Below are 26,030 nucleotides of genomic sequence, written 5' to 3'. Positions count from 1 at the left end.
TCATTCCAAACCCGTTTGACTTTCTTCTGTGGAACACTAATGGCGACAGGCGCCGTTTAACACCAAAAATCAAAGTTCATCAAAAATTTTAAATCTCATTCACATTTGTGCATACTCAAAAGGTGCCAGTTTTGATGTCAGTGATTCCATTGGTTTCTGTGTGTTTTCTAGCTGAGCACAATGCTTCAAATTCTAATACATATAAGTGCGAACGAGATTTGGACCCACATTTCGGTCTGTTCCTCACACAAAGCTATCATCTATCACATGGCTTTAGAAGACTTGGAAATAAGCCTAAAGGGATAGTTCACCCAAAAATGAAAATGCTCTCATCATTTACTCACCCTCATGCACGCCAGATGTATGACTTTCTTTCTTCTGCATAACACAAATTAAGATATTTAGAAGAATATATCAGCTCTTTTGGTACACACAATGCAAGTGATTGGGTGCCAAAATTTTGACACTCCAAAAATCACATAAAGGCAGCATAAAAGTAATCCATATGACTCCAGTGGTTAAATCCATATCTTCTGAAGTGATGATATAGATGTTGTTGAGAAACAGATACATTTTTAAGTCCTATTTTACTATAAATTCTCCTCCCTGCCTAGTGGCAATATGCACAAAGAATGCAAATCGGCAAAACCAAAGAAGAATGTGGAAGTGAAAGTGAACGTGGACATTTATAGTAAAAAGGACTTAAATATTGACTTAAATATGAGAATTTAAATTTTTGGGTGAACTATTCATTTAATAGTTATATGCACTACTTTTTGGTGGTGCTTTTATTTATTTTTGGAGCTTGATTTTCCCTATTCACTTTTAGTTATTTTCTTTTTGGTTTAGCCTGACAGATATTCATTTCTTTCTTAGTGTGAAGAGTAAGAATGGGCATTTATTTTCTTGACTTCACCATCTGCCCAATCTCATTGAATCTTTAGTCTCTTTAATTACCTAAACACAGCGACTTTACCAGGTATATTTTTATTGGTTTGGGAAAAAGTTAATTGAATGACTTGTTTTAGAATCATCAGTCTCTCTCAAGCACACTAACTTTGTGTATGTAGGTAGCCATTCACAGATGTATTTTTGTAATCAATTTGTGTTTCTCTTCTTACCAGTTTTGCCATCTGTGATGGTCGTGGCCAAGAATTTGGTAGGACAGGGAATAAAGCAATGACACAAAGAATAATTTTATTTCTCGTCAGCAAAATCAGCATTCAAGTCATCAGTCTTAAGAAAAAATAATAAGGAAAATCAAATAAACAAGGCTTCCAGTTTATAACTCTATTCCTGGTTAATAAAGCAACAAACAGAGAAGAATACATAAAAATAAAATAACAAAATCAAACAATATCGACCAATAAGTCAGTAGCCCATGATGGTAACGGACTAACAGACGACTGTGCTGAACTGAGATAACAGACAAAATGACTCTCCCGCCTTCTTCTTCTTTTGTTTTTTTGGCGTCTCGCATTCCACATCCATGTCGCAACCTACTGGGCTGCTTGTGCAATCTTTATCCTTTTATATTAATTCCTTTCCTTTATCCTTCTGTTTCCTTGCTTTCACCACACCTATCCACGATTTTCACGGGCGGTGAAATGACCCATTATGCTTTAAGCGTACTCCCAACGTGGATGCTACAGACTTCCGGTTCGCAGCTTATTCACATTACCAAGCATTGAAATAATCAATAACAACAGTCAAAAATGATGGAACACTCCCTGTTTACTTAACGTAAATCCCTTTCTCACTAAAATCTGTGTATGGACTCTTTCGACAGCAGTCGCAGAATAAATAAGTACACAATCACGCACATTTACATGGTAAAGTTACTACACTGGGCTCTCACGCTTTCTGCACACGCCTTGTGTGTGTGTGTGTGTGAAAGAGAGAGAGAGAGACACACAGACATTCAGCACGCAGAGAGAGAATTCACATTTATGGTGCGCTTAGATCGGACAATTATCAAGGTCCAAAAAAGAGGACATGTACGTGAAAAGAGGACATATGTTCTCCCTAGGTTTCATTTAAAAATCAACAGATTTGAGGGATGTATCATTTGGAATTATCCGTCAGTGTTTTAATAAAAATAGGCAAATGACGGAGAATTATGTTAATGTATCCTCTGCTTATTGCAAACTCTGGTGCAAAGTTTTAGGCATTGACAGCTTTTGGGTGCGTTTATTGTTGTAACATTCATTTTCCAGCTGTAGTTGTTATAACATCCTCTAACAGCACATATTCCTCAAGAGCCTCTGATGATCAGCATCACCAGTAACGTTTGTCTAGCTTTAGCATACAATAACAACAGCGAAGTGGAAGTGCGGAGTATCCGAGAGGATGTAGCTCGCCATAATGGCGCCGCCCATGGAGAAGTCAGGAAAAAGGTGGATAAATAAACACTGTGGACTCTACCAAACACAAATTAAAGTTAAGTGTCAAAATAACAATTGACTAAATTAAATTACTAAGACAAATAGGTAATGAAATAACTGTGAAGAAACAAATCCCCCCTCCAGTTCTGAACATAATGGCACAGTCCAATTTCTCTGGCCCAGCATAAAGGTGGAGCTAAAACCCTCACTTCTCCCTTTGTTTGCTGACATGTGGAATGTGGCCATTCACTCCATGCTCCAGAGTTACTCATAACTTAACTTGGGTAAGTTCACTTTTAAAACATAAGGAATCTGCAAGAAGTGTGCACCCTTCTATAAGCATGCTTGATGTTCTTAATAAACTGTTTTAAAAACATTATCCTGTGTGCTTATTTCACCTGATATTCATGTTTTAAATATACTTTAAATACAAAAAGACAACCACATTAAACTATCAATTATTTAAACATTGGTAGAGACAATAATATGTGCGGTGTGCTACACATCCGTTACACCATCTAATCTTCCTCCAGGTTCATAAGTTTTGTCCTTGCATTACGTTTCAGTTGCATCAGCCAAGGCCCACTTGTAAATCACAGCATGGCAGATCATGTCTGAGAGAGAACTGTGCTATTGATACACTAAACTAATAACCCCAGGTTTTATCTGTGGTTATTGGTTTAGTGTATGTGAATGCGTGAATGTTACACTTATATAGTGCTTTTCTGATGCTACACTCAAAGCGCTTTACATAGAGAACAGTTGGTTCTCCTCAACCACCACCAGTGTGCAGCATCCACCTAGGTGATGTGACAGCAGCCATAGTGTGCCAGCACGCTCCGCACACACCAGCTGTTGGTGGCGTGGAGAGAGTAGAGTGATACAACCAATTAATGGATGGGCATTATTAGGAGGCCATTACAAGGGCCAGGACACTGGGATTTTTTTATGACCACAGAGCTTTAACAATGCTTTAACTTTTCATCCACAAGACGGTTTCTTTTTTACAGTATAGTGTCCCCGTCACTATACTGGGGCATTTGGACCCACATAGACCGCAGGGTGAACGCCCCCTGCCACCTCTTCCAGCAGCAACCTTAGTTTTTCCAAGGTGGCCTCCTATTTAGGTGTGGACCAGGCTCAACCCTGCTTAACTTCATTGGCCCAAATGGCTCTTTGAAGAATGCTTAGACTGTTGATATAGTTTCTCACATTTCCTGTGTTTCCTTCAAATATGACAGCTCTTCTTTTCAATACAATGGCAGTTGATGGTGCTTCACTTTGTTAGTTTAAAGGACCCAAAAGTATCATAAAAGTTGTTCAGGCGGTTTGTGCATCATATTCAAAGTCTTATGAAGTTTTGATAAGAAACAACCTGAAATGAAAGTCATTAAGTTTGTTCGTTTTGCATAGGTCATACAGATTTAGAAAAACATGAGGTTGAGTAAATTATGACAATTTTCATTTTAAGGTTAAATATTCCTTTAAGATCTGATACCAATGAGATTGCAGGGACTACACCTCAAGCTGTGTGGTGATGGTGGTAACTTTGTGCTTTACAACCAAATAATTTGTGAATATATTTGTGGCTATGCATATGCACACCTGAAGACAGCGGGATTTTAGTTTCTAAGCAGTGCCTCTATTATTGTTGGCTGGACACGCAGCTCCAAAGGAGGGGGGAGGGGGGAGAGACAAGGTCACTGTGCTTCAATGTGGCTAGGCGATGGTATTTACATGCAAATTGCATCTGGTCTTCCAACTGTCTAGTTACCTCACCCTTTTAAGCCGCTGCCCCACTTATCATTCTGTTTACACAATAAACACCACAGTAAGGTTAATGTATTTTGATGCATCTAGCTAAATTCAATATTATTATCAACAGTTGCATAACCTGGCTTCTGCTGTACTACAAACACTGGGCAACTTTGAATAGCTGCAAGTCACTTTTTGTGGTTTTATTTTGGTTTCCTAGGCAACGGAATGGGGCCCAGACGAAGACACCAGGAGGTCCTGTCAAAGCAAAGGAAAGACGGAGGTAACTTTAAACCCCCAGGTTCTCTGTTGAATAGGTATATTTCTTTCAAAAAAGCTGACAAGCCATTGGCCAGAGGGTTGGGTATTGTTGAGGTTTGTGGGAGGGCAATATGTTCAGCTTACTTATTCAGTCATTTTAAAGCCCAGAGGTCAGTATTTATTTATGTATTTTTTTTAATTTTTTTGGAGCAGATAATTTGTGAACATGAAAGGCAAAATGAAAAATCTGATTTCACGTTAGCTAGCAGATTAAAGAAAAAGGTTGATTATTTGAATGAAATTCACATAAATGAGCTTACCTCTTTAGATTGACAGGTCTTCGTTCACTCCTAACCTACTTTGTTTTTCTTGTTTTACTCTCTTTTGGAGTATAAGGGTCATGAAAGTCAATAGAAAAGTCATGGAAATAAATAAAATCTTCAGTCATTTAAGTTATGGAAATTTCTATAATGAATAGTTATAGTGATTCTATTTTATAGTAATTCTATAGTGAAGTTTTTCTAGTTATGCTCCACTCTAAAATATTTCATCGACTAGAATTCCTATAAAATAATCGAAAAATGGTCATAAATTGCGAAGTGGATTTAACTTATATTGAACACTAATGTTGAAGCTGTCAACCTTTCTTTGAAAAATGGCAGAAAATTGTGGTATTGTACAGTAGGAGAATGAAAAAAAGCATAAATGAAAAAGAAACCAAAAAAACTAACGGGATGGAACCAGGGAGTTTTTTTTCCTACATATCTGAGAGGATGTAAACAACGGGAGTTGCCTGATATTTCCGTCACTATGGTTACAGGCATTAAATCAAAGCTATCAGCAGTAATAGAAGGGAATTGAATTTGTTTTCATGTTCATGTGACATTATTTGATCTGCTCCTGTATGTACTGGACAATTTGAGAGTCACACATGTTAATAAATATGGTTCTCAATCTCAAACACTGACTGTGTGTAAACATCCAGTGAGTAGCAGTTCTCATCTCAAGTGAAGAGCATAAGCCACTGTTTGTTCCTTAGCTGTTAATTTATGCATATGCCTCACTGAGATGAAGGTGCTTATGCTTTTACATTCAACTGCCCAGACAAAAAGGTCTAGTCACAGAAGGGAATACTTTTTTGTAATAGTACAAATGAAAGCTGAAGTGATATCACTCTTTGGTGGAGCATAAGTGCTCCCACAGGAAACAATGGGTTTATTCGGATTCAGAACAGCAAAAGATCTTCCCTTTTCATAGAGTTCTTAAGGAATGCTAAAGGAATTTATATCGTAATTTGACAATCCAAATTTAATCAAACAAGAATTCCACACTTGTATTCCAAAGTGTGTGATACTGCAGAGCCTTTTAAAAAGTCTAAATTTTCAGTGGAGGAAAGCGTCGTTCCAGTGTGGATGAGACTGGCGATGAGACTCAAATGAAAACATGTTTGTGTGGACATGACATTAGAATGATGAAGATGCCACTGAATTAACTGAAGATCAGTTTATTTTTCTGATACGTAATTTTATAGGATCCTGAATTAAACATGAAAGATAGTAAGGTTATGTGACAACAATATAGCATACTACTTTTTTAAATGTTTAGTGTTGCTTACTTCTTCACATACATTTTATTTTAAAATTTATATTATACAGCATATCCTGTGCAGTATGCTGTTAGATATATGATAGTATTCCGAACATGGTCAATGCTGTCATACTAACACTGAGGTGTGACATCTCTTACTCCAGGTGGAGTGTCAAAACTACATCCGAGTGTTGCTTGTCAACAAGACAGAGGTGATCACCTGCGGCACCAATGCCTTCCAGCCTCTTTGCATCACCAGAGAGGTAGGCATCTAGTATAACTGCTATCCTCAGTGCTGAAAGATTATATGCTTAGCATTATCATTGAAAATTCATACTGTTAAAGTGATAATTTATCAAAAAATGAAAATTCTGTCATTATTTATTCACCATCATGTTGTTTCAAACCCATTGCACTGTCTTTTATCCATAGAATACAAAGGGAGATTTTAGACAGAATGTTATTGTCTGTTTCCATTCACTTTTATTTTAGAGGGGGAAAAAATACATTGAAAGTGAATGGTGACTGAGGCTTTAATTCTGCCTAACATACCATTTGTGTTCCTCTTAAGAAAGTCATATGGGTTCGGAACAACATTAGGGTGAGTAAATGATGACAAAATGTATCCCTTTAAAATGTGTGAGATACTGTCTCTCTCTCAGGTAGGGAACATGAGCAGAGTGTTGGAGAGGGTGAACGGAGTGGCCCGCTGTCCCTATGACCCCCGTCATAACTCGACCGCTGTGGTGACTGAAAGCGGAGAGCTGTACGCCGCCACGGTCATCGATTTCTCCGGCCGGGACCCTGTCATCTACCGCAGCCTAGGAGGAATGCCCCCGCTGCGGACTGCCCAGTACAACTCCAAATGGCTTAATGGTAAATAAATCTCATCATCTCATGTCTGATTTCCTGAGTTTGCACTGAGTTTGCTTCGAACGTTTCAATGTATCTCTTGCTGTACTGTCTTATTAATTTGAATTCAAATTTCTGAATGTCTTTTTCTTCAGATGCAAAAAGTGATGATGAGACATTATAGAATTTTATATCTTCTGCTTCTCAGATTATTATTCTTTAAAAAAAAAAGAAAAAAAGACCCTGGTAATCTCATGTGTCTCCTCCAGAGTTTCAGAAGAGATGTCAACAATGTCACAGATTGTGTTCAGATCTTCCAAGATTTAGTCTGCAATCAAAAATATGAGATTTCAAAATGAACTCAAATATTTGTCATCAAATTCTTCTAAAGCCAAATTATCTGAGTAACTATACTCTCCACATTCATTCTCAAAAAATAAAATCTGGATCCAGCAGACTTTTCAAATTATCGTCCAATTTCTAATTTACCATTTGTCTCTAAAATCATGGAAAAAGGTTGTCGCCATTCAGCTGCAATCATTTCTAGCTCACAACAATCTGTTTGATATATTTCAATCTGGTTTCCGCTTGCATCACAGTACTGAAACTGCTCTAGTAAAGGTTGTCAATGACCTTTTACTCTCTGGTGACTCGGGCAATCTCTCCATTCTCTTACTATTTGACCTCAGCTCAGCTTTTGACACTGTCTGTCACAAACTACTGCTTTCTCGCCTTTCAGAGATTGGTATCTCAGGTGTTGCGTTATCCTGGTTCTCTGCATATCTCATGGATAGGCAATACTATATCTCTATGCACAATTACAAATCCCCCACTGTCCCACTCAAACAAGGTGTTCCTCAGGGCTCAGTTCTTGGTCCATTACTATTCATTATCTACATTATGCCTCTTGAACAAATTATTCGACATCATGGTTTTAACTATCACTGCTATGCCAATGATATACAAATATATACAGCTTGCCAGCCAGATTCTATTCATCAGACTGCCTCGTTTTCCTCTTGTGTCAATGAACTGAAGGGCTGGCTTAACTCCAGCCTTCTCAAATTAAACTGAGTAAAACTGAAATCATAATTATTGGACCATCAACACTAACAAAAAATCAAATTAATGTCCCTAGCTGTGACATTGATGGTACACTAATTTTACCATCTGACACAGTCAGAAACTTAGGTATAATTCTTGACCCTTCATTGACCCTAGATGCTTATATTAACAAACTCTCTAAAGCAGCATTTTTCCAACTATGTCGTATCACCCAAATTCATCCCTACATTAGCCCGAAAGATGCTGAATCATAGTCCATGCATTTATTACGTCTCGCCTTGACTACTGTAACGCCCTTTTTTCTGGACTACCGGCACACTCTATCTCCCGCTTGCAATATATTCAAAATTCTGCTGCGAGAGTACTAACTTACACTAAACGGTTTGCACATATTACTCCCATCCTATTTAACCTTCACTGGCTACCTGTCGCATCCCGTATTGCATACAAAGTTCTACTGCTCACATTTAAGTCACTCCACGGTCTAGCTCCTTCTTACCTTTCTGATTTACTTTCTCCCTGTACTCCTATTCGCTCTCTCCGATCTTCTGGGTGCGATCTTCTTCTTGTTCCTAGATTCCGTCTTTCGTCAATGGGCGGCAGGTCTTTTTCTGTTGTGGCACCTAAGATATGGAACTCAATCCCCCTGGCACTTCGAACTACTACCTCCATCTCTGAATTCAAAACTCAGCTCAAAACCTATTTGTTCTCTCAGTATTATCAGTTCTAATGTGTATATGCATCATGTACTGCTCATTGTATTTGTATGCTTACTTGTACTGGATTGAAATGTCTAATTGTTTGTATGATCTGTTATCTGCTATATGCAACTGCATTTGCTTTCTGTTCCGGACTGGGCAACTGTCCACTGTCCATATGATTGTCTATATTTTTGTTATGTTATTGTTCTTTGTTGTGAAGCGTCCTTGAGCTCTGGAAAAGTGCTATATAAATTAAACATATTATTATTATTATTATTATTATACTGGGGCAATATTTACTGTGCAAAATTTGTCAACTAATGCAAATAATTTTGAGACACCAAGAAGCTTTTTTGAGTAACAAATTAAGATGATGCTTACTCAAAATAACTATAAAAAAAGTCCCATTTATTTCAGACACATTTGGCATTTTATTACATCTCAAGTATTCTATAAATAAACTAATCTCTATTATGATTTTTAATTACAAATCTATTTGCCCCACTTAAAAAAAAAACAAAAAAAATTGTTAAATAGGGGCCTTTAGCCCCAGCAACAGGGGGGCTTTTACCCCAAATGCTATCCTTTCACTTATTGGACAGTTATTGAAAAATGTTTGATTTAAAGGTCTTAAACAAAACTAAAAATGATAAATAAGTATTTTTGTCTCAAAAGAAATTTGTTAATTTCAGGGATTTTCATTAGCTACATAAATTTGCAACATTTAAAAAAATGACGTAGATCAAATTGCCTCAAAATCAACCTTTAGACACCACACTCAAAGATATCATAGATCAGGAAAAGTTTCCAGTGAATAGTAACAAATAGGTGTTTAGGAAAGTGCTCTGGTAGTTTTTGTTGCTATTTAGTGTTTTGAAAGAAAATAAAATCAATGGAGCCTTTTACCCAGCAGAGCCTTTAACCCTGGTGTACCCTACTCTTAATAAAGGAACTTTAGGAGAATCATCTGAGAAAATTAATTGATACATAAATGAGCCATAACTGAGAACTCCAAGAATTTGAGTCACTACCTTTATATTCTGGGACCACTCCTGTGTTCATTTTATTCTGCAAGTGTTCCTACATGGTAACTACCCTGATGACTTCTATATCTGTCTGAGATTGTCCTTCAGCAAAAGTGGGTACAGTATTGCAACACTTTCGTAACAACACCATCCATGTTTACGACAGATTTTTAGAGTAATCTCAGCTTGTCAAGAGAAAATCTAGTCACACACGCAGACACAATGTAAACATAGTCAAAAGGTGTCTAATCTCCCAGCTGCTGACACTGTGCCTTTTCCTATTGAAAATGTATTCAGACATCAATACAAACAGAATAAGAAACTTCTGGATTCAGACTTGTAATTCATACAGGCTCCACTGAGGTGTTATGGAGTATTTGAGATGGTGAGAAAAAAAGGGGTTTTGGAATTAGAGAGAGGTTATGGAGGCTAAAGTTCAGGCTTGGAGTCTGGGATAGAGTGGACCAACTTATAGCCACCCAGCAGTGTAATTATTCCACATGGCAGAGAGAGGATGAAATTGCAGCTGTAATGCTTCATGTCACCCAGTTGGGCTGCACACTTAGTTCCACTGTAGGTCACTTAGTTCACACTTGAGGGAGAGAAAGAAAGGCAAAGAGTGAGAGAGAGGCAGAGAAGGAGAGAGGGGATCATCAGTATGATCACAGAGGCATTCAGTTTTGCCTGCAGTCTATGAACCAATACTGCACATTGACCATATGTGAATACAAACACAAGAACAAGCTATCTTAAAGGGTCATATCATGGAAAAAGTCAAGATTTACTTTTGAACTTTTTTTGGTTGTTGTTGTTGAGCTTTTGAAATTAGAAAGTTCAGTATACTACGGAAGCATACTGTTACTTTCAGAACTCAAAACTTCGACGCCAGCCCAAAAAGTCAATTTATTAAAATTATGTAGAAAAAATGCCTTGTTTTAAATTGTGTCATTCGTGACATTATTCCTAAATACCATGCGGAACATGCAAAGAGGTTTGCTAATCATAACACAGGTTATTAACATTGAAAATATTGATCTTAATGAAACAGTAGCAAAACATTCTACTTTACCATTTAAATGAAGCAGTAGAAGTTCTGTCATGTCATATTTTAATCATCCACATCTTGTTCCAAACCTGATTGATTTTCTATCTTATGCTGAACACAAAAGAATACCCCCTTCCATCTTTTCAATACAATGGCAGTTGATAGTGGCTCACTTTGAATCTTAAAAAAGGACACTAAAGTATTGTAAAAGTAGTCCTTGAGGCTTGTGCTTTAAATTCCAAGTCTTCTGAAGGCATACGAAACAAGCTTTAATTTAATCTAAACAATGCATGTTCTCACATGAACATGCATGCCACTGTGAACAAGCTTCTCTCATAGCACTCATGAACGTGCCTAACATTTTCAATAAACAATTTTTGGTGTTGTTTCTCAGCAACCCTTCATTTAATTCTATGATTCAGTGAGAGAGAAAGAGGGTGGAAAATTATGATTTAAACTAATTTATGGCTGTTTTTGGCACAAAAACATTTATATCAGACATACAGTAATAAGCATACCGGAATAGCCTTCAACCAAGCAAAGGCTTTATCCTGTACCTCATAATTAATTTTCCCATACAGTTTGTACCTGCTCCCAATTCTCATAATTTCCCAACTGAACACTTTCTTTAGAATTTTAAGTACAAGTTATGCTCAGTCAACAGCATTTGTAGCATAATGTTGATTACCACTAAATAATCATTTTGACTCATGACTCGTTTATTAAAAAAAATCAAAGATCGCAGTTACAATATGGCACGTACAATGGAAGTGAATGGGGACAGGTTTAAAAAGTATAGCCATAAGAAGTAAATATGATTGATTTTAATGTGATAAAATCACTAACTAACTTTGTGTAAAGTTATATCCAATAATATTACAACTTCCTTGTCTTGACGAGGTAACGCAGGTAAACCATTTAATTTAGGAAACGCTGAGACAGTGGTAAATCCCTCATTTCATTCCACTAAAATCATGTTAACGTACTGTATAATGTTTATGTTGTGTGGCTATACTGCTGAAAACAGTGTGTATTTTAATGTTCATGAACTGGCCCCATTTAATTTCATTGTAAGTGCCTTACTTTAAGTGCAATTTTTACTGTTTTTAAATAAACGAGGTACGAGTCAAAATTATTATTATCATCATTATTATTATTATTATTTTGTAAACAACATTATGCTTCAAATGCTGTCAGTTGAGCTAAACTTGTTTTAAAATGGAACATTCCTTAAATAAAATGTCTTGTACCTCAGGGGTCCAGAATTGAATCCATCTGGACTGTTTTTGGACCGTTCATGGTAGGTGCTGACTGAATGTTTTTTAACACTGCGCTTGTGTGGGGTAAAACCCAAAATGAGATATGATATTGTTTTAGCAAAACTCTGATTCAATGAGAAATGTCATCATCACCTACTGTGTGCCTTTTAGCACATGACTCTCTCCACTGAAGCATATCCAGACTCTTAATTCACTTCCCAGCTTGGTGCTTTCCCCTGACTGTGGCCAGCAAATAAACACACACACACGGACGCATGCACGCGCATGTGCACACACACGTACTGTAAATTAGCAATTTTCCAAGATGATAACTGGACGGTACTTGTTCAATTAAACACGCAACATGATGAAGTCATGTGACAGCAAGTCTAGCACACCACTGTTTGAGATGTTTCCCATGGAAAAATGCCTTCTGTTTCACTTAATGTTTTTATACATTGGCAGTGTACAGTGTATGGGTGTTTCTTCAACTTCAGACACTTTGGACTTAGCACTGTAGAATGTAAAGATTTTTTTTTTTTTAACTCTAAAATTATGTTTTTTGTTTAATAGAATTCAGTGCAGGAATTGACGGTAAAGGAAATTACACTTCTAAGAGATTACTACTTGCTAAGGATATTTTTTGAGCTAACATTTCATGCATCCTAAATTCACACAATTAAATAATATTTTCGCTTTTTCTTTTTTTTTTTAAAAGCTTTAACAGCTTGATCAGAAATTAAGCCCAATAAAAATATTCTGCTCACAAGTGATATTTACCTTGATTTTTCTTTGTTTTCTTCAAACATCACTTATCTCATATTTCATTTTAAGCATGCTCTCCACTGACACTTTTGTTGATTGTTAAACAAGTACATTAACTTTGGGGGAAAAAAAATATTAGGGGCAAAATTTTTGGTGTGGTGGAAATGATTCCACAACTGTGGCCATTACTGTCGTAAATTTGGAAAAATATATAGAAATAATTTTCACACTGTAAATATTGTAATGGTTTATGTTTATTTCACACTTTGTGTGTATTATCGTAGTTTTAAACATAGTAATTTGTATTTTTATAATGGATTTTAATTATTTAATATTGAAGGTCTGGAACCAGGCTAAAACATTAAAATCTATACAAGTCAGTTTTAATGTGAACTTCCCATATCAAGAAGAAAAAAGTTGAAATCTGTTCTTTTTGATCAAAAGTCAACATACAGTAAAAGTGCCCACAGTTGAGGAGACACCTATACACTATGCAGTATTCAGGAATTAGTAAGCCATTATTCCATCCCAAACATACGTAGCCCAAAGAATGGAAGAGGGAAAATACAGATTGCCATGTCCAGTCCCTCAACAAGCCAACGCATTCACACTCATCCAAGCCCTGCTTATTCAAAACGACTTGATTAATTCATGCAGTTGCCTCTGAGAAATAATTATTGTAGCATTGAAGGCATCAGCATTAGTATTCACTGTGTTTCCCTGACCACTGTCTTCACCCTGATCTGTCTGGAACTGTAGTTATTATGTCTTTTGCAATCTGAAGCATTCGTTGTTTGATTACAATAAGCAGCACCCTGTGATCACCTCTGGACAGAGAGTCAAATCTCGGAGAGTCACACTCAGTTAGGCCATTTGCAGACTGCAAAGCGACAACTGTTATACAGTATGTGGTATTCACCATACCAGTCCAATGTAGTTTTTTAGCATTAAAACAGAACCATTTGTTCCTCAGTTTCTACAAGATTATCCTTTTTGGATTTCATGCAGATACTCACTTTTCTAATTGATGCCGATTTTTTTCTAGGCATCTAGTTGTTTCTGTATATTATTCCCACTGATATTTTGTAATAGTGTTTAAAATTGAATCAAAAAGCAGGTATTTGTATTGATGCCTCTCTTGTGCTTCACATCATAACTGTAATCTCATTCTCTTAAACTGCTGTGATGGCCCCAGCAATGATTATCATGGCTGTTCACAGGTGAATCTCTACACCATGCATTAATGGATTTGGCTGTTGGCTGGGGAATAGACAGGCCTTGGGGAAGGGCATAATTTAGAGTGTGTAATATTAACTAGACTAATGATATCCAGACCAATGCCATCTGGACTAATGGGACCGCTCTGTTTATTCAGAACCTAAAAATGTTGCATGCTGCATACAAATACGATTTTCTCTTCCAATCCGAATGCAGATACTTACACTCCTTGGCAAGAAGTATGTGGAAACCCAAACACCGAACCCATATGTGCTTGTTGAACATTTCATTTCAAAATTAGGGCATCAGTCCCTTCTTTTGCAGCTATAACAGCTTTCCACTAGATGTTGGAACATTGCTGTGGGGATTTGCTCCCATTCAGACCCAAGAACATCAGTGAGGTTGTGCAATGGGGCCTGGCTCGCAGTCGGCATTCCAGTTCATCCTGAAGGTGTTCAACAGGGTTCATGTCTGAACTTTGTGCTGGACAGTCAATCTTTCCAATTGCAGACTTAGTAAACCATTTATTTATGGCCCTCACACAGGGGCATTTTCATGCTTGAACAGAAAATGGCTCTCATGAGTTTTTAGAATGTCATTGCATGACATGAAGGTGTTTTAACTTTTTGATGCTTTATGCTACTGAGAGCCCTGTCATAGATCAGTCCATTTAACATGGTTATCCAAGGTCTTAAGTCATGTTTTTCTGTTTTCCTTTTTCCTCAGAACCTCACTTCGTCTCGGCTTATGACGTGGGTCTTTTTACCTTCTTCTTCCTGAGAGAAAATGCTGTGGAGCATGATTGCGGTAAGACAGTGTACTCACGGGTGGCACGGGTCTGCAAGAATGACATAGGAGGCCGTTTCCTGCTGGAGGACACATGGACCACCTTTACCAAGGCCCGGCTCAACTGCTCACGTTCGGGAGAGATCCCCTTTTACTACAATGAGCTGCAGAGCACCTTCTACCTGCCCGAACAAGACCTCATCTATGGCATCTTTACCACCCATGTGTAAGATTTCAGTCACCTTATTCAATCCCAGCACGAGTGTTGTGTAGTGGTTTAGGCTATACAGTATGTGCTTAGAAAGTGTTTTTTTAGAAAGCCTAAGATGGTTAGCTAGTCTTTTAGTTAGCTAGTTAGAGGGGTTTTTGGCACTTGCCAGCTGATCAGACTTGGAGACCAGTTGGTGGATGACCAGCTTAACCAGCCAAAGAAGAGCTTGGCCGATCTGGGAGACCATTTAGACCACTTTAAACCAGCTAAGACACACTTTAGGCTGATTTAAGGTGCTTATTTTAAATATGGAAGCTCATGGTTTGTAAACCCAAAATAGCTGTGAATATAATTTCTAGGCACTATTATTAATTTGGATTTAACTTTTACTGTGCTAACCCCTAACTGTAACCCTAACCTAACCCTAGTCCTAAGGAACACAATTAACGTACGTTTAAATGTATTTTAAATGAGTTTATTAGAAGAAACAAAGCATATGCCAAGAACATAAATTTAAATGTAAGGTGGCAACTAATATTTGAGACAGCAGAAGTACAACTATCACAGACTTTCCTTAAATATTTCTGAACAAATCTTCATTTTTTATATAAAACATTCATTCTTTCTGACTGCAATCAAGCACTGTATTCCCATCTCTCTCAATCTTTCTGTCTCTTTTTCTGTCTTTCTCTTTTTCTGTTTTAAATATATTCTGCATACTTCACAGTTTACACTTCAAACTGCATATTATGCTTTAAAACTAATTTATAATACATGATGCATTATGCAACAATAAATATATAATTTATTATATTACGTACATTTATTTTTTCTACCTAACCTAGCAACTTTGTATCACAGCACTACTTTTGTTGTCACATTCCTCATTTTAAGTCGATTTGCATAAATGTTTCAACTAAACAAATGAATGTCAATTTAAAGGTACACTAAACAGCTGGTGCACAAAAATGCAGCATAATGCTAAGGCAAGCATAATTACTACTATTGCTTGACACTTAAAATTAGGTATCTACACAAACACTTAAGCCCAAGTATTAAACTTTTGCAAGTGATTTGTTCTACGTTTGTTCTACAGACATGAATTGCACCTCAAATTGCATGGCTTCTCTCTCTCTCTCTCTCTCTCTCTCTCTCTCTCTCTCTCTCTGTTTCTTTTTTCTCTCTCTTTTCCCATCCCCTTCCACTCACGGCCCCAGTAGGAGCAGAATATAGTAATGAAATCAGAACAACAGAGCCTCCATCTGTCTGTGGTAAATTGAACACCTTAAAGTAACACTCCCTGTGATTTGGGGCAGGAAAATATGGAGGATGGGCATGGGAAAGGTACAACGAGAAGCAAAACATGAGAGAGCGGCCAAAAGTTGCAGAGAGTGTTGGGAGTAGTTTTTTTTCTAAAATGTTTATGAATGGAGTCGGCAGTGTGATTGTTTGCTTTTTACTGAGCTGGCTGCAGTGGTGAAAACAGTACTGTATATATCCTCAAAATGAGCTTACTGCCATTTGAGTCATTTCTATTTGTCTGGGTCTGTTGAGTTTCTGTTTAATTGATAGTGTTACCCACTACGGCCACAGCACTTCTTCAACTCCACATATGCACAGCTGTGACCACACATCCTTTGAGTCCTGTGTTATTGTGGCAAATTGCTTGGCAACTGTAAACAGCCTACATTAAGACTAATGAACTATATTACTAGTAAGAATTATATCTATTATTATTGATTAATTGAACTGTTAATTGAACATTGGTGATTTTTATCATATTGTTGTTGCTCCTGTTTTATAAAAGCAGTAAGCCACATTAAGCAATAAGTTTAATAAGTACTTCTCATTATTTTATTGTAAGTCAAAGACATTTGAGGCCATGTGTTAGTGATTATACCACTGTTAAAGCATATTCACCTTAACACATGGCCTCAAGTGGCTTTGTGTTTAATAAAACGGCAACAACAGCAATATCATAAAAGACACAAACGAATAAATATTAACTATATCATTAAATAAAAAAAGATTAAATATGTCAATAAACACATTTACAAATAACTACATTTACAATAAATGTACATTTATTATTTTTGATAATTGGAAAAAACAGTTCTTCTGCCAAGTAATATAGTTCATTAGTCTGTAGGCTGTTAAGGTAATATTTCACATTAATATATATCTATTAAAATACCCTAGAATGTGATGACACAGGTGTGCATTTATCTGCATTACACAACGACTTCTGTTCAGAGTCTGAACTATGTTTTTAATGAACATTTTGGTATTTGGAGAGATAAAAGTTTCTTAAGTAAGGAATGTTTTGTGGAGATACATTTCAAAGTATTTGCAAGAGGTTTACTCTTTATTTTAACAGCTTTATTCATCTTTTTAATTTAAGTTGTGATGGAATAGTTATTGCTCTCATGTGTGTCAATCACCATCATGTTAACTGGGCGGAACAGATATTTTGGCAGTTAATATGGCGGCAGACAACCTCTCTAGAAACAGATCCGTAGGTGTGAATGAATATATCTATTTTGAGTATGCATACTTTCATGCCTGAATTACAGCAAATACAGAATAACAAACCAAGAGTATCTCTTTGCCCACTGTGATGCAGCAAGACAAAATCCACCTTGAAATTAGTTTTTTGTCGCCTGTAGCAAGAATCTGCACTCTTAGTTTATTCCGGCCATATTTCTTTCACATAAAAGTGTGGAGGTGCTGGTATTAAAGGGTGCTGCTTGCTGTTATTTTTCATCAGGTGTGAAACATAAAAATCTGTGCTGCAGAGTTGTAAAAAAATGTCCTTTTTCCAACTTTTTTTCATCAAAGTACTTGCAAAATTCTTTTTTACCCAGAACCGTGCTTCACCCTTGTGAAAAACAGCACACTTAAAGTGTATTGATCATATGCCGTATTTGAAATCCTAAAATGATTTTTTATAAAGTGTATTTTCAGGTATTATAATTGGATACTTTAGGATGTGAGGAAATACACTGCATACATGCATCTTAACATACTTAAGCACACTTTCAAAAAATACAATGATAATGTCAATTTAATATTATTATTTACATTTGAGTATTCTACATTTTAAATTGTATTTTAAATCATTACCTTTTTTATATTGCTTTAATAATGCTTTAGTGCGCTAGAGTTCAAGTTCATCTAACGGCGTACTTAAAATATATTTCAAGTGCATTACAAGTTATGTTACAAAAATACACACTTTACTTAAGTGCTACTAAAGTGTGTTATAAAACTCAAAAGTTGAACTTGCTTCATTTAAGATATACTGTATGTAGGAATATAAACCAATGTAGTAGTTGCAGTAAGTTGTTCCAAAAAAGTACATTAGGTAGACACTGAAGTATGAAATATAAACTGAAAGTGTGTAGAGTAAAAATATTTTTGGATAATCTTGCCTCAGTCCTGGCTTTTTGGTTTTCTGCTGCAATGCAGGAAGTTTGAAAGTTGAAAATTGAAGTTAATGTATTTCCACCCTTTTTCTTGTTTTCCCCCGAGAGATATCCTGCTTTTGATCTTTAACTTTATTGACCTCTTGGATGATCTCAAATAACCTTACGTTATTTGCCATATTGTGTATGCTGTCACCATATCACAACATGACTTCATCTAAATAACCATGTGATCTGTATGTGTCGCTTGGATAGCTCTGTTGTCATCTGCTCTCACAGTGAGAACACTTCATTCCCATATGTTGAGTGATATACTGTCATGGGATTTGCTAGTGTAGGTGACTTTTCTAAGGGACTTACAGGACCAAACTGTGTACTTTGCCTTTCATCACCTCTACAGCTTCTAAAATTGCACCATCATCTGTGGAAAAAGTCATCTGCACCAGCAACTTAATAAACACCACAGTGACTTTGCATTGGTATGCATAATTCAGCCAGAGAGTGCATTTATAAGATTTACTATAAAAACAGTTTAAACCATTCTACGGTTGCTTACTGGTCTTAGGTGACATTTTAAAAGTCAAAGTTCTTTTGAACTTGACACAATCGGAAAAAAAAATGCAGCGCTTCTGCGCAAGATGCTGAAAAAAAGACGCTGCACAATGTACAAATATGTCTATGTAGCACAAGTTTACATAGGAAAACAATTTAAAAATAGTGTAGATGGATGCAAAAACATGTGAACGGCCCCAATGCTGGTTAAAGCTGATTTAGTTGATCTCCTAGTCTGGCCAAGCTGGTTTCAGCTGGTTTAGGTGGTCAGCCTGCTGGTCTCCAAGTCTGACCAGCTGAAATGTGTCCAAAACCCCTCTTAAAACCATCAAAACAGACCAGTCTAACCAGTTTTTTACCACACTATTCACTCATTCACCTAAGTTATCTTAGGTTCACTTTCACATTCTTAATTTGAGTGGAACTTAGGCTAGTATTCATGTATAGAAGCTCTGAAACACTGTAACCCAGGTTCACTTCCCCAACAATCAATATAGTACAAGTAATCTTCTTGAGCCTTAGAGCTGTGATTCCTCCTCCCTTGTTATTGCAAGAGAACACTTATCCTAACTGCTGTTCTCCATCATTTTTTTTGTCTGGTGCACGGAAGAGCAGGGCTAACACGGCAAGATGAACACATTCTGTTCAACATTTTATTCACAGTCCTGGGGCTCTCGACAAAACATGGAATGACAAAGGCTGAGCGAGAATGTTGTGCTCATCAGTCTTTTGGAAGATATTACCTCTGTTCTAAAACCAGAGGTGGAAAGTAACTAATTACAACCACTCTCATTACAGTAACTTGAGTAAATTGTTTTTTAATTTTCAACTTTTTTTTTTAAGTATAAATAAATAATAGTACTTTTACTTTTACTTGAGTTGATTAAAAATGAAGTATTCAACTTCACTACAGTTATGTTTCACCACAATTACAAAGTACAAAAAAATACATAATATTTCGGAATTTTTGGGAAGTGTGTGCGGCACGACGGAAGCCCGCAGGGCACAGCATCATGAGCACAGCAGCTTGCATAAACTGCCGCCAGTGTCCTCTCTTCTCTAGCTTCTACACTGTCACTATACAAGAACTGTAATACTGTGATACTGATCAAACTTAACTTGTTTTTAAGGTAGGCAATGTTTTAACTGTCAAACATTAACACAATGTAATTTGATATGTGGGGATATCTTGTTTACTTGCTACTATATGTCTAAAACAAACTTTTAAATACCTTAGAAAGATGGAATGCCAATAGCAGGGTTGGGAGGGTTACTTTTGAAATGTATTCCACTACAGATTACAGAATACATGCTGTAAAATGTAATTTGTAACGTATTTCGTTAGATTACTCAAGGTCAGTAACGTATTCTAAATACTTTGGATTACTTCTTCAGCACTGGTAGATTTTTTCAGTTGTTTTTACTATAAAAACTCTGCCAGTACAGTAAGACAAAATACACATGTTAAAAACACGTTCTCTGAAAAACCTAAATATCTTATGCAGTGTTGTTTCTAAAACAAAATATATCAAATTGATCTTGTTTTAAGGATTTTTAGATATTTTTACAGGAAAACAATACAAAAATTATTCTCAAGAATACGATTTTTGCCCTAATATCAAATGTCTTACTAGAAAAACATTAATTATGATCTAATGTGAATTTTCTTGAAAAAAATATGATCATGCCTGGTAACATGTGCATGTAAAATGGCTAGAAATAGCATTTTAGCTTAACGTAAAGCTGACAATTTACACAAGGTTTATTTCTATTTCTTGTGCTCCAAACGTACTTCTCTGTCTGCTCGTATGAATGTAACACATCATAAGAAAGTGTTTCACCGCTGTTCAAATGCACTTTGGATCGCATCATTTATATGTATAAATGTTTTCCATCTGAAAGGACTAAATATTAAATGAAACAAATGACAATAAAATGCAAAGTAATCTCTTCAGTAATCAAAATACTGTTTGAATGTAACTGTATTCTAATTACCAATGATTTAAATTGTAACTGTAGTGGAATACAGTTACTTATATTTTGTATTTTAAATACGTAATCCCTTTACATGTATTCCGTTACTCCCCAACCCTGGCCATTGGTATCTAAAATTAATGGTGAATCTGAGCAAAAATGCCACTGAAATTAGCAAAAATATCCCCGAAATTCAAAATATGGGTGCAAAAAATGCCCACGCAACGAGTTCCCGTGTTTTATTAATAATATCTGATATAGTTGCAATTATATACAGGTACATTGCGATCTTCTTTTGACTTTTCACTGAACAGTATTTTTTTCCGCACAGACAGTCTCGCTTAAATCCGCATCAGTTCGGTATTGTACTCCCGTGTTAAATTCCATAACTTTTCGCCCCTCTTGTTCAAAATAAACTGTCCTAGTGGGTAACACTCTCGCTCATGGTGCTGTACTGTACTTCCCTGCCCTGTGCTGCTGTTTATTTGTCTGAAAAGCCTCACCTGCTAGAGGCCAAAAGTGCACAAGCGATGGATGTCATATAAAGAAGATATGAGAAATCACAAAACATAATGTAACCAAATGCTACAATTTACTTAATAATAATATCTCAATATGTTAAATAATCATAATGCTAATTAAGACTTTATTATTAAAACTGTAATACAATAATACATATATAGAACAACCACTTTTAGTGTTTGAATCAATCATATCTCTCACTAAACACTGTGTGAAATGTTATTTTATTCATTTGGCTTGTAGAAGTTGATAACAGTTTGCTTAATAATCTCATTCCATATCTGGATAATTGCTGCAATATCATAGATGATACATTTCCTCCTCTATGATATTGCATTATATTCGTTTTTTACAGTATGTTAACTTAATAGCCAAAATACTTACGTATGTGAATGAGAATAAACCTGAAATAGGAATGTGTTACAGTCACAATGCACATTATGTAGTTTAGAGACGATTTAGAGACATTAAGAATGTTACAAATTGCTATTTCTATTTAAATAAATGTTGTATTATTTAAAATGTTCTATTTGTCCAAGAATCCTCTTGCAGCAATGCAGGTCTTTGGCATTTAGAAGCTGCTAGTTTAGGACCTGTGAGGAGTCTGTATCTCAAACTAGAGACTGTGATTTACTTGTATTTTTGTTGTGCATCTGGGTCGTCCACTCCCCTCTCCATCCTGGTTCTTTTTTCAAAACAGTAATGCATGGAATAGCCTTCATCTCTTAAAACAATAGACTTTAGGAGAAAATAGAATTTCTGAAGATTTTTATTTTTTATTTTTTTGGTCATTTTCACAAAATAAATGCTAACAGAACTTAGACGCAACCCGAAGGTGGATTTCAGCTGTTCAGCGATTTATTTACTCTCGCATAATTACATAATTTGAATGCAAATCAATATTTTATGTCCATGTTTTTATTTATTTGGTTAGTGTAATAAGGGGGATAATGTACTGTCAGCCGGTTGGTATTGCAAAATAAACCCTGACAGTGAGATCAGGACCTCAACGTTAATTATTTTAACTATTTGACAGCCCTAATATTTTATATTTTAAGTTGAAGTTTCTGCTTTATAGGTTTAACAATGCAAACTTGAAATCTTTTAAATTATCTGTTTGGGAATACTGCCGTAGAAGGTATTTGCCTATGTAGGCAGTAGGCAGCGAGGCAGCTCACTAGATTTTGGAACAGAGCAATTGTTTCCTTTCTCTACAGAGGTAAAACCTCAAGAAAACCATGTAGTGCCTAATAAAAGTTCAAGATCCTTGCCATACATTGATGGGATGAAAGGGAAAAATAACTTGAATGTGAGATAATTGGCTCTTCTGTCAGAGCCTGCTCAGATTGGGGCATATCAAACTCACTTGTCTCCTCTGTCCTCATAGCCTAATGCAGACCTAGTGTTTCATCTGTGTACTAACCTTTTGAGCTGCACTGCCAAGAGCCTTTCTCTTTACCATGCTAACTTTCCATGATGAACCCTACATATGTAGTCCCCAGAGAGGAGCTGCATAACCAATCCTGAATCGACTCAAAGACTTCAGTCCATGTCTCACCAGGCCTCATAACAAGAGCTCGAGCCAGGCAGCAGAGTCTGGCAGGGCGAGACACCCCTCCTGGAGCTCTGCCCGAGGGCCCATCTGTCTGTGGCGTTACCGCCAGTTATTACTGCTCATTTAAGTGTGGTCTCCACGGCACACTCTCAATATGAATCTGTTATAGTATAGCTCCCCAATTTCAATGTATGATCCTCTCATTTACTTCACAAGACCCTGTGCTGTTTCCCATTGTGTGTAACCCCAGCTGATAATACCAGCTCAGACCAAAAATGGAAATTCCCATGCTGGTTTATGCTGGTTATTGCTGGTCTAGTGCTGTTCTTGCTGGTGGCCAAGCATATGTTCACCAGCCAATTGGTCTGTTCAACTGCACATGGTTTCATTTCTTTTCTGTTGTTTTTGTTGTTGTTATTGAACTGTACATACAGTTTATTCTGATCTCTTATATTTCAGATATTCTCTTTTCCTATATTTAATGTAAAGTCTCTTAACTGCCTTTAAGCCTTTCTGCCTGCAAAGCCAAAATGCTGTAACACATTTTGTCAAAACTGAGCATGTTAACTTGCATGGCAATATGCCGAAAAGTATCAAAATTCAGTCTTTAAAAAAAAAAAAAAAACATCAAATAAAAAATAAAAAACTGCATTTACATTGGACCGGAAATCATCATGTTATTCTGTGCTTTTGATGTCAAAATGTAAACAGGTATGCACACACTGGATAAGCCAGTAAGAACCCTGGTAAAGGTGTTTAAATGCAGCATAAAATCTGGGTAATGAGCCAAAGATCTGCATGTGTCGTTCAGTCAATCGAAAGTGACCTTACCTCGATTAAGGATAACTGGTTAAGGCTTTTACATGACCTTACGTATTGGCGGCTCATTAAGCATAATCGTGTGAGAACGTGCATGTAAACACTCCCAGTGCATTATGACTAAGTTATGTAAGTTCTCTTAGATTTCAAATCTTAGATTTTTCTCAACTTTGCTCAGATTTACATAAATGTGAGACTATTTTACAACCCACATTTGGCTGGATAATCAAAAAAATTATTAAAGCCATTTATCTCAGTTTCAATGTTGGCATAGTCACTGTGTTTCTGCCTTTGTTGGGCAGCTTAGGGTACCTTTATATAACAAATAAAACTTCAAACTTTGAGCTTGAACTTACAAGGGACCAGCACCTAAAACAAAATATGCTGGTGACCATGCTGGTCTTTTCAGCAAGCACCCGTGACATAACACGACATGACCTCATTTGAATAACCATGTGATCAAGTGTACTGTACTGTACTGTTTCGTATGCTGCTGTAGTCACCTGTTCTTACAGTGAGAATACCTCTATTCCTTATGCTGAGTGCCATACCGAGCACGTCATGGGACTTGTTAGTTTAGGTGACTTGCTAGGTGACACTGCCTGGCAGACTGAACACTCAGGGGAACTTTTTTAAGAAGTACAGGACCAAAGTCTGTCCTTTCTTTGTCCTGCACCTCAACAGCCATGAAACTGCATTGTCATCTGTGCAAAAGAAGGTTGTTGTTCAACATAAGTCTTGTATTCACCCAATCCATCCACTGCAGAGCTCCCCATCTCTCCTGCTGACAGCTTCCTTTGGTCTGGGATTGACCCTGGGCCACCTGTCACACACATCTGTGGAGTTAATTAATTTGCAGTGCATTTGAGAATTTTTCATGACAGAAGAAGCTAACATGATCCGCTTGGCTGATCCGATTATGACCTTTTATTTTTGTCTTAAGATTGTAGATAGTTCTTCATCAAAAGAAAATGTCTTACAGCATGTTCTAACCAGGTGCATTGTGATTAAGTGACAGTAAAATACTTCCATGCAAATCTGAGGTTTTCTCCTAAACAGCCAAGCAATGAGTGAAAGGACATTTTGTCGGTTGCTTGATTTTTATTTCTTTGGCATTGTGCTGGGTAGCCCCACCCACAGAGAAATAGTTATGAAATTCCATCATCAAAAATCTTCTCATTGGCTGTGATTGTGGTGTGTTGTGCTCAACCACATAAACATCTCATGGCCCTGGCCGAACCCTCTGTGTTTTGATTACAAAACACTTAACTACCAGAGTTCGTAGCAAACCATTTGTTGGCATTTGTCTGGTTGATAAATCATGCAAGCTTGCTTTATTCCTTTATGATTAAATTCATTTAAATCAATAGTGATTCATTTGTAAATATTCTTTTTCTTTCATTCTTTCGCAGGAACAGCATTGCTGCCTCTGCAGTTTGCGCATACAACCTCAGTGCGATCACACAGGCTTTCAACGGGCCCTTCCGCTCCCAAGAGAACCCTCGTTCCACCTGGCTGCCCACCCCAAACCCCATCCCCAACTTCCAGGTGCACCATTCCCCCCGAATCCCTTTTATATTTGGTTCTCTGTGTGTGTCTGAAACAAACAACCAATGTATAAATTCCATCAGCCTGATGCTGTTAGAGTAATTGCTCAATAGCAGCTGGGTGTACCTGCATGCATCATCATTCACTGTTATTGTCTACTTTCCTATAAAGTGTCACAGTAGAAGTTCTCAAACAGCTTCTTTTTTTTTTTTTTTTTTTTTTTTTTTTTGTGGGTTTATATTTGCACTGCTCCTTGACACTAATTAAAGAAGCACTGATTTTTAAATGAAAAATAAATTAATATCATTTTTGAAAAATATTCCTTTAATGACTCTTACCCTTATGACTTACCAGTGTGGGACCATAGATGAAGAAGGGCCCAATGAGGGATTGACAGAACGCAGTCTACAGGATGCCCAGCGGCTCTTCCTCATGAATGACGTGGTCCAGCCAGTTTCTGTCGACCCGCTAGTGTGGCAGGATGACGTGCGATTCTCCAAGTTGGTCGTTGACATTGTACAGGGCCAGGACACTTTGCACCATGTCATGTACATAGGCACAGGTAACTAGACCTTTAGGAAGTAAACTACGAGTCAGCACAGCCCCTGTTAACGTCAGAGCTTGGTATATAGCAATATATCAAAACAGCATCCTAGTAAGTGAATTAATACAGAACAGCAAAAATAATTTTCTTAATCAGTATTTTGGTCTTGTTTCCCAG

General features: G+C 36.8%; 1 protein-coding gene across 10 annotated transcripts in view; it reads left to right on the top strand.

The window, feature by feature from the left end:
* Positions 1-26,030, top strand: part of sema5ba (sema domain, seven thrombospondin repeats (type 1 and type 1-like), transmembrane domain (TM) and short cytoplasmic domain, (semaphorin) 5Ba) — a 186,938-nt gene that overhangs the window by 115,317 nt on the left and 45,591 nt on the right. For 9 of the 10 annotated variants that reach the window (XR_007898532.1, XM_051711049.1, XM_051711050.1 and 6 more), the window contains 6 exons: positions 4,360-4,422; positions 6,152-6,250; positions 6,650-6,863; positions 14,644-14,929; positions 25,174-25,309; positions 25,664-25,871. Coding sequence is in view for 9 of the 10 variants with exons in the window: in XM_051711049.1 (XP_051567009.1) it covers positions 4,360-4,422; positions 6,152-6,250; positions 6,650-6,863; positions 14,644-14,929; positions 25,174-25,309; positions 25,664-25,871 (1,006 nt within the window). In the remaining variant the exon portion in view is untranslated. Of the gene's footprint in view, positions 1-2,589; positions 2,669-4,359; positions 4,423-6,151; positions 6,251-6,649; positions 6,864-14,643; positions 14,930-25,173; positions 25,310-25,663; positions 25,872-26,030 lie in introns of those variants that run through there. The other variant, XM_051711057.1, reaches the window with a different exon arrangement.

The sequence above is a fragment of the Myxocyprinus asiaticus genome, chromosome 11 (assembly GCF_019703515.2).
Source record: "Myxocyprinus asiaticus isolate MX2 ecotype Aquarium Trade chromosome 11, UBuf_Myxa_2, whole genome shotgun sequence".
NCBI classification, from domain to species: Eukaryota; Metazoa; Chordata; class Actinopteri; order Cypriniformes; family Catostomidae; genus Myxocyprinus; species Myxocyprinus asiaticus.
This window is presented reverse-complemented; position numbering and strand designations above follow the sequence as displayed.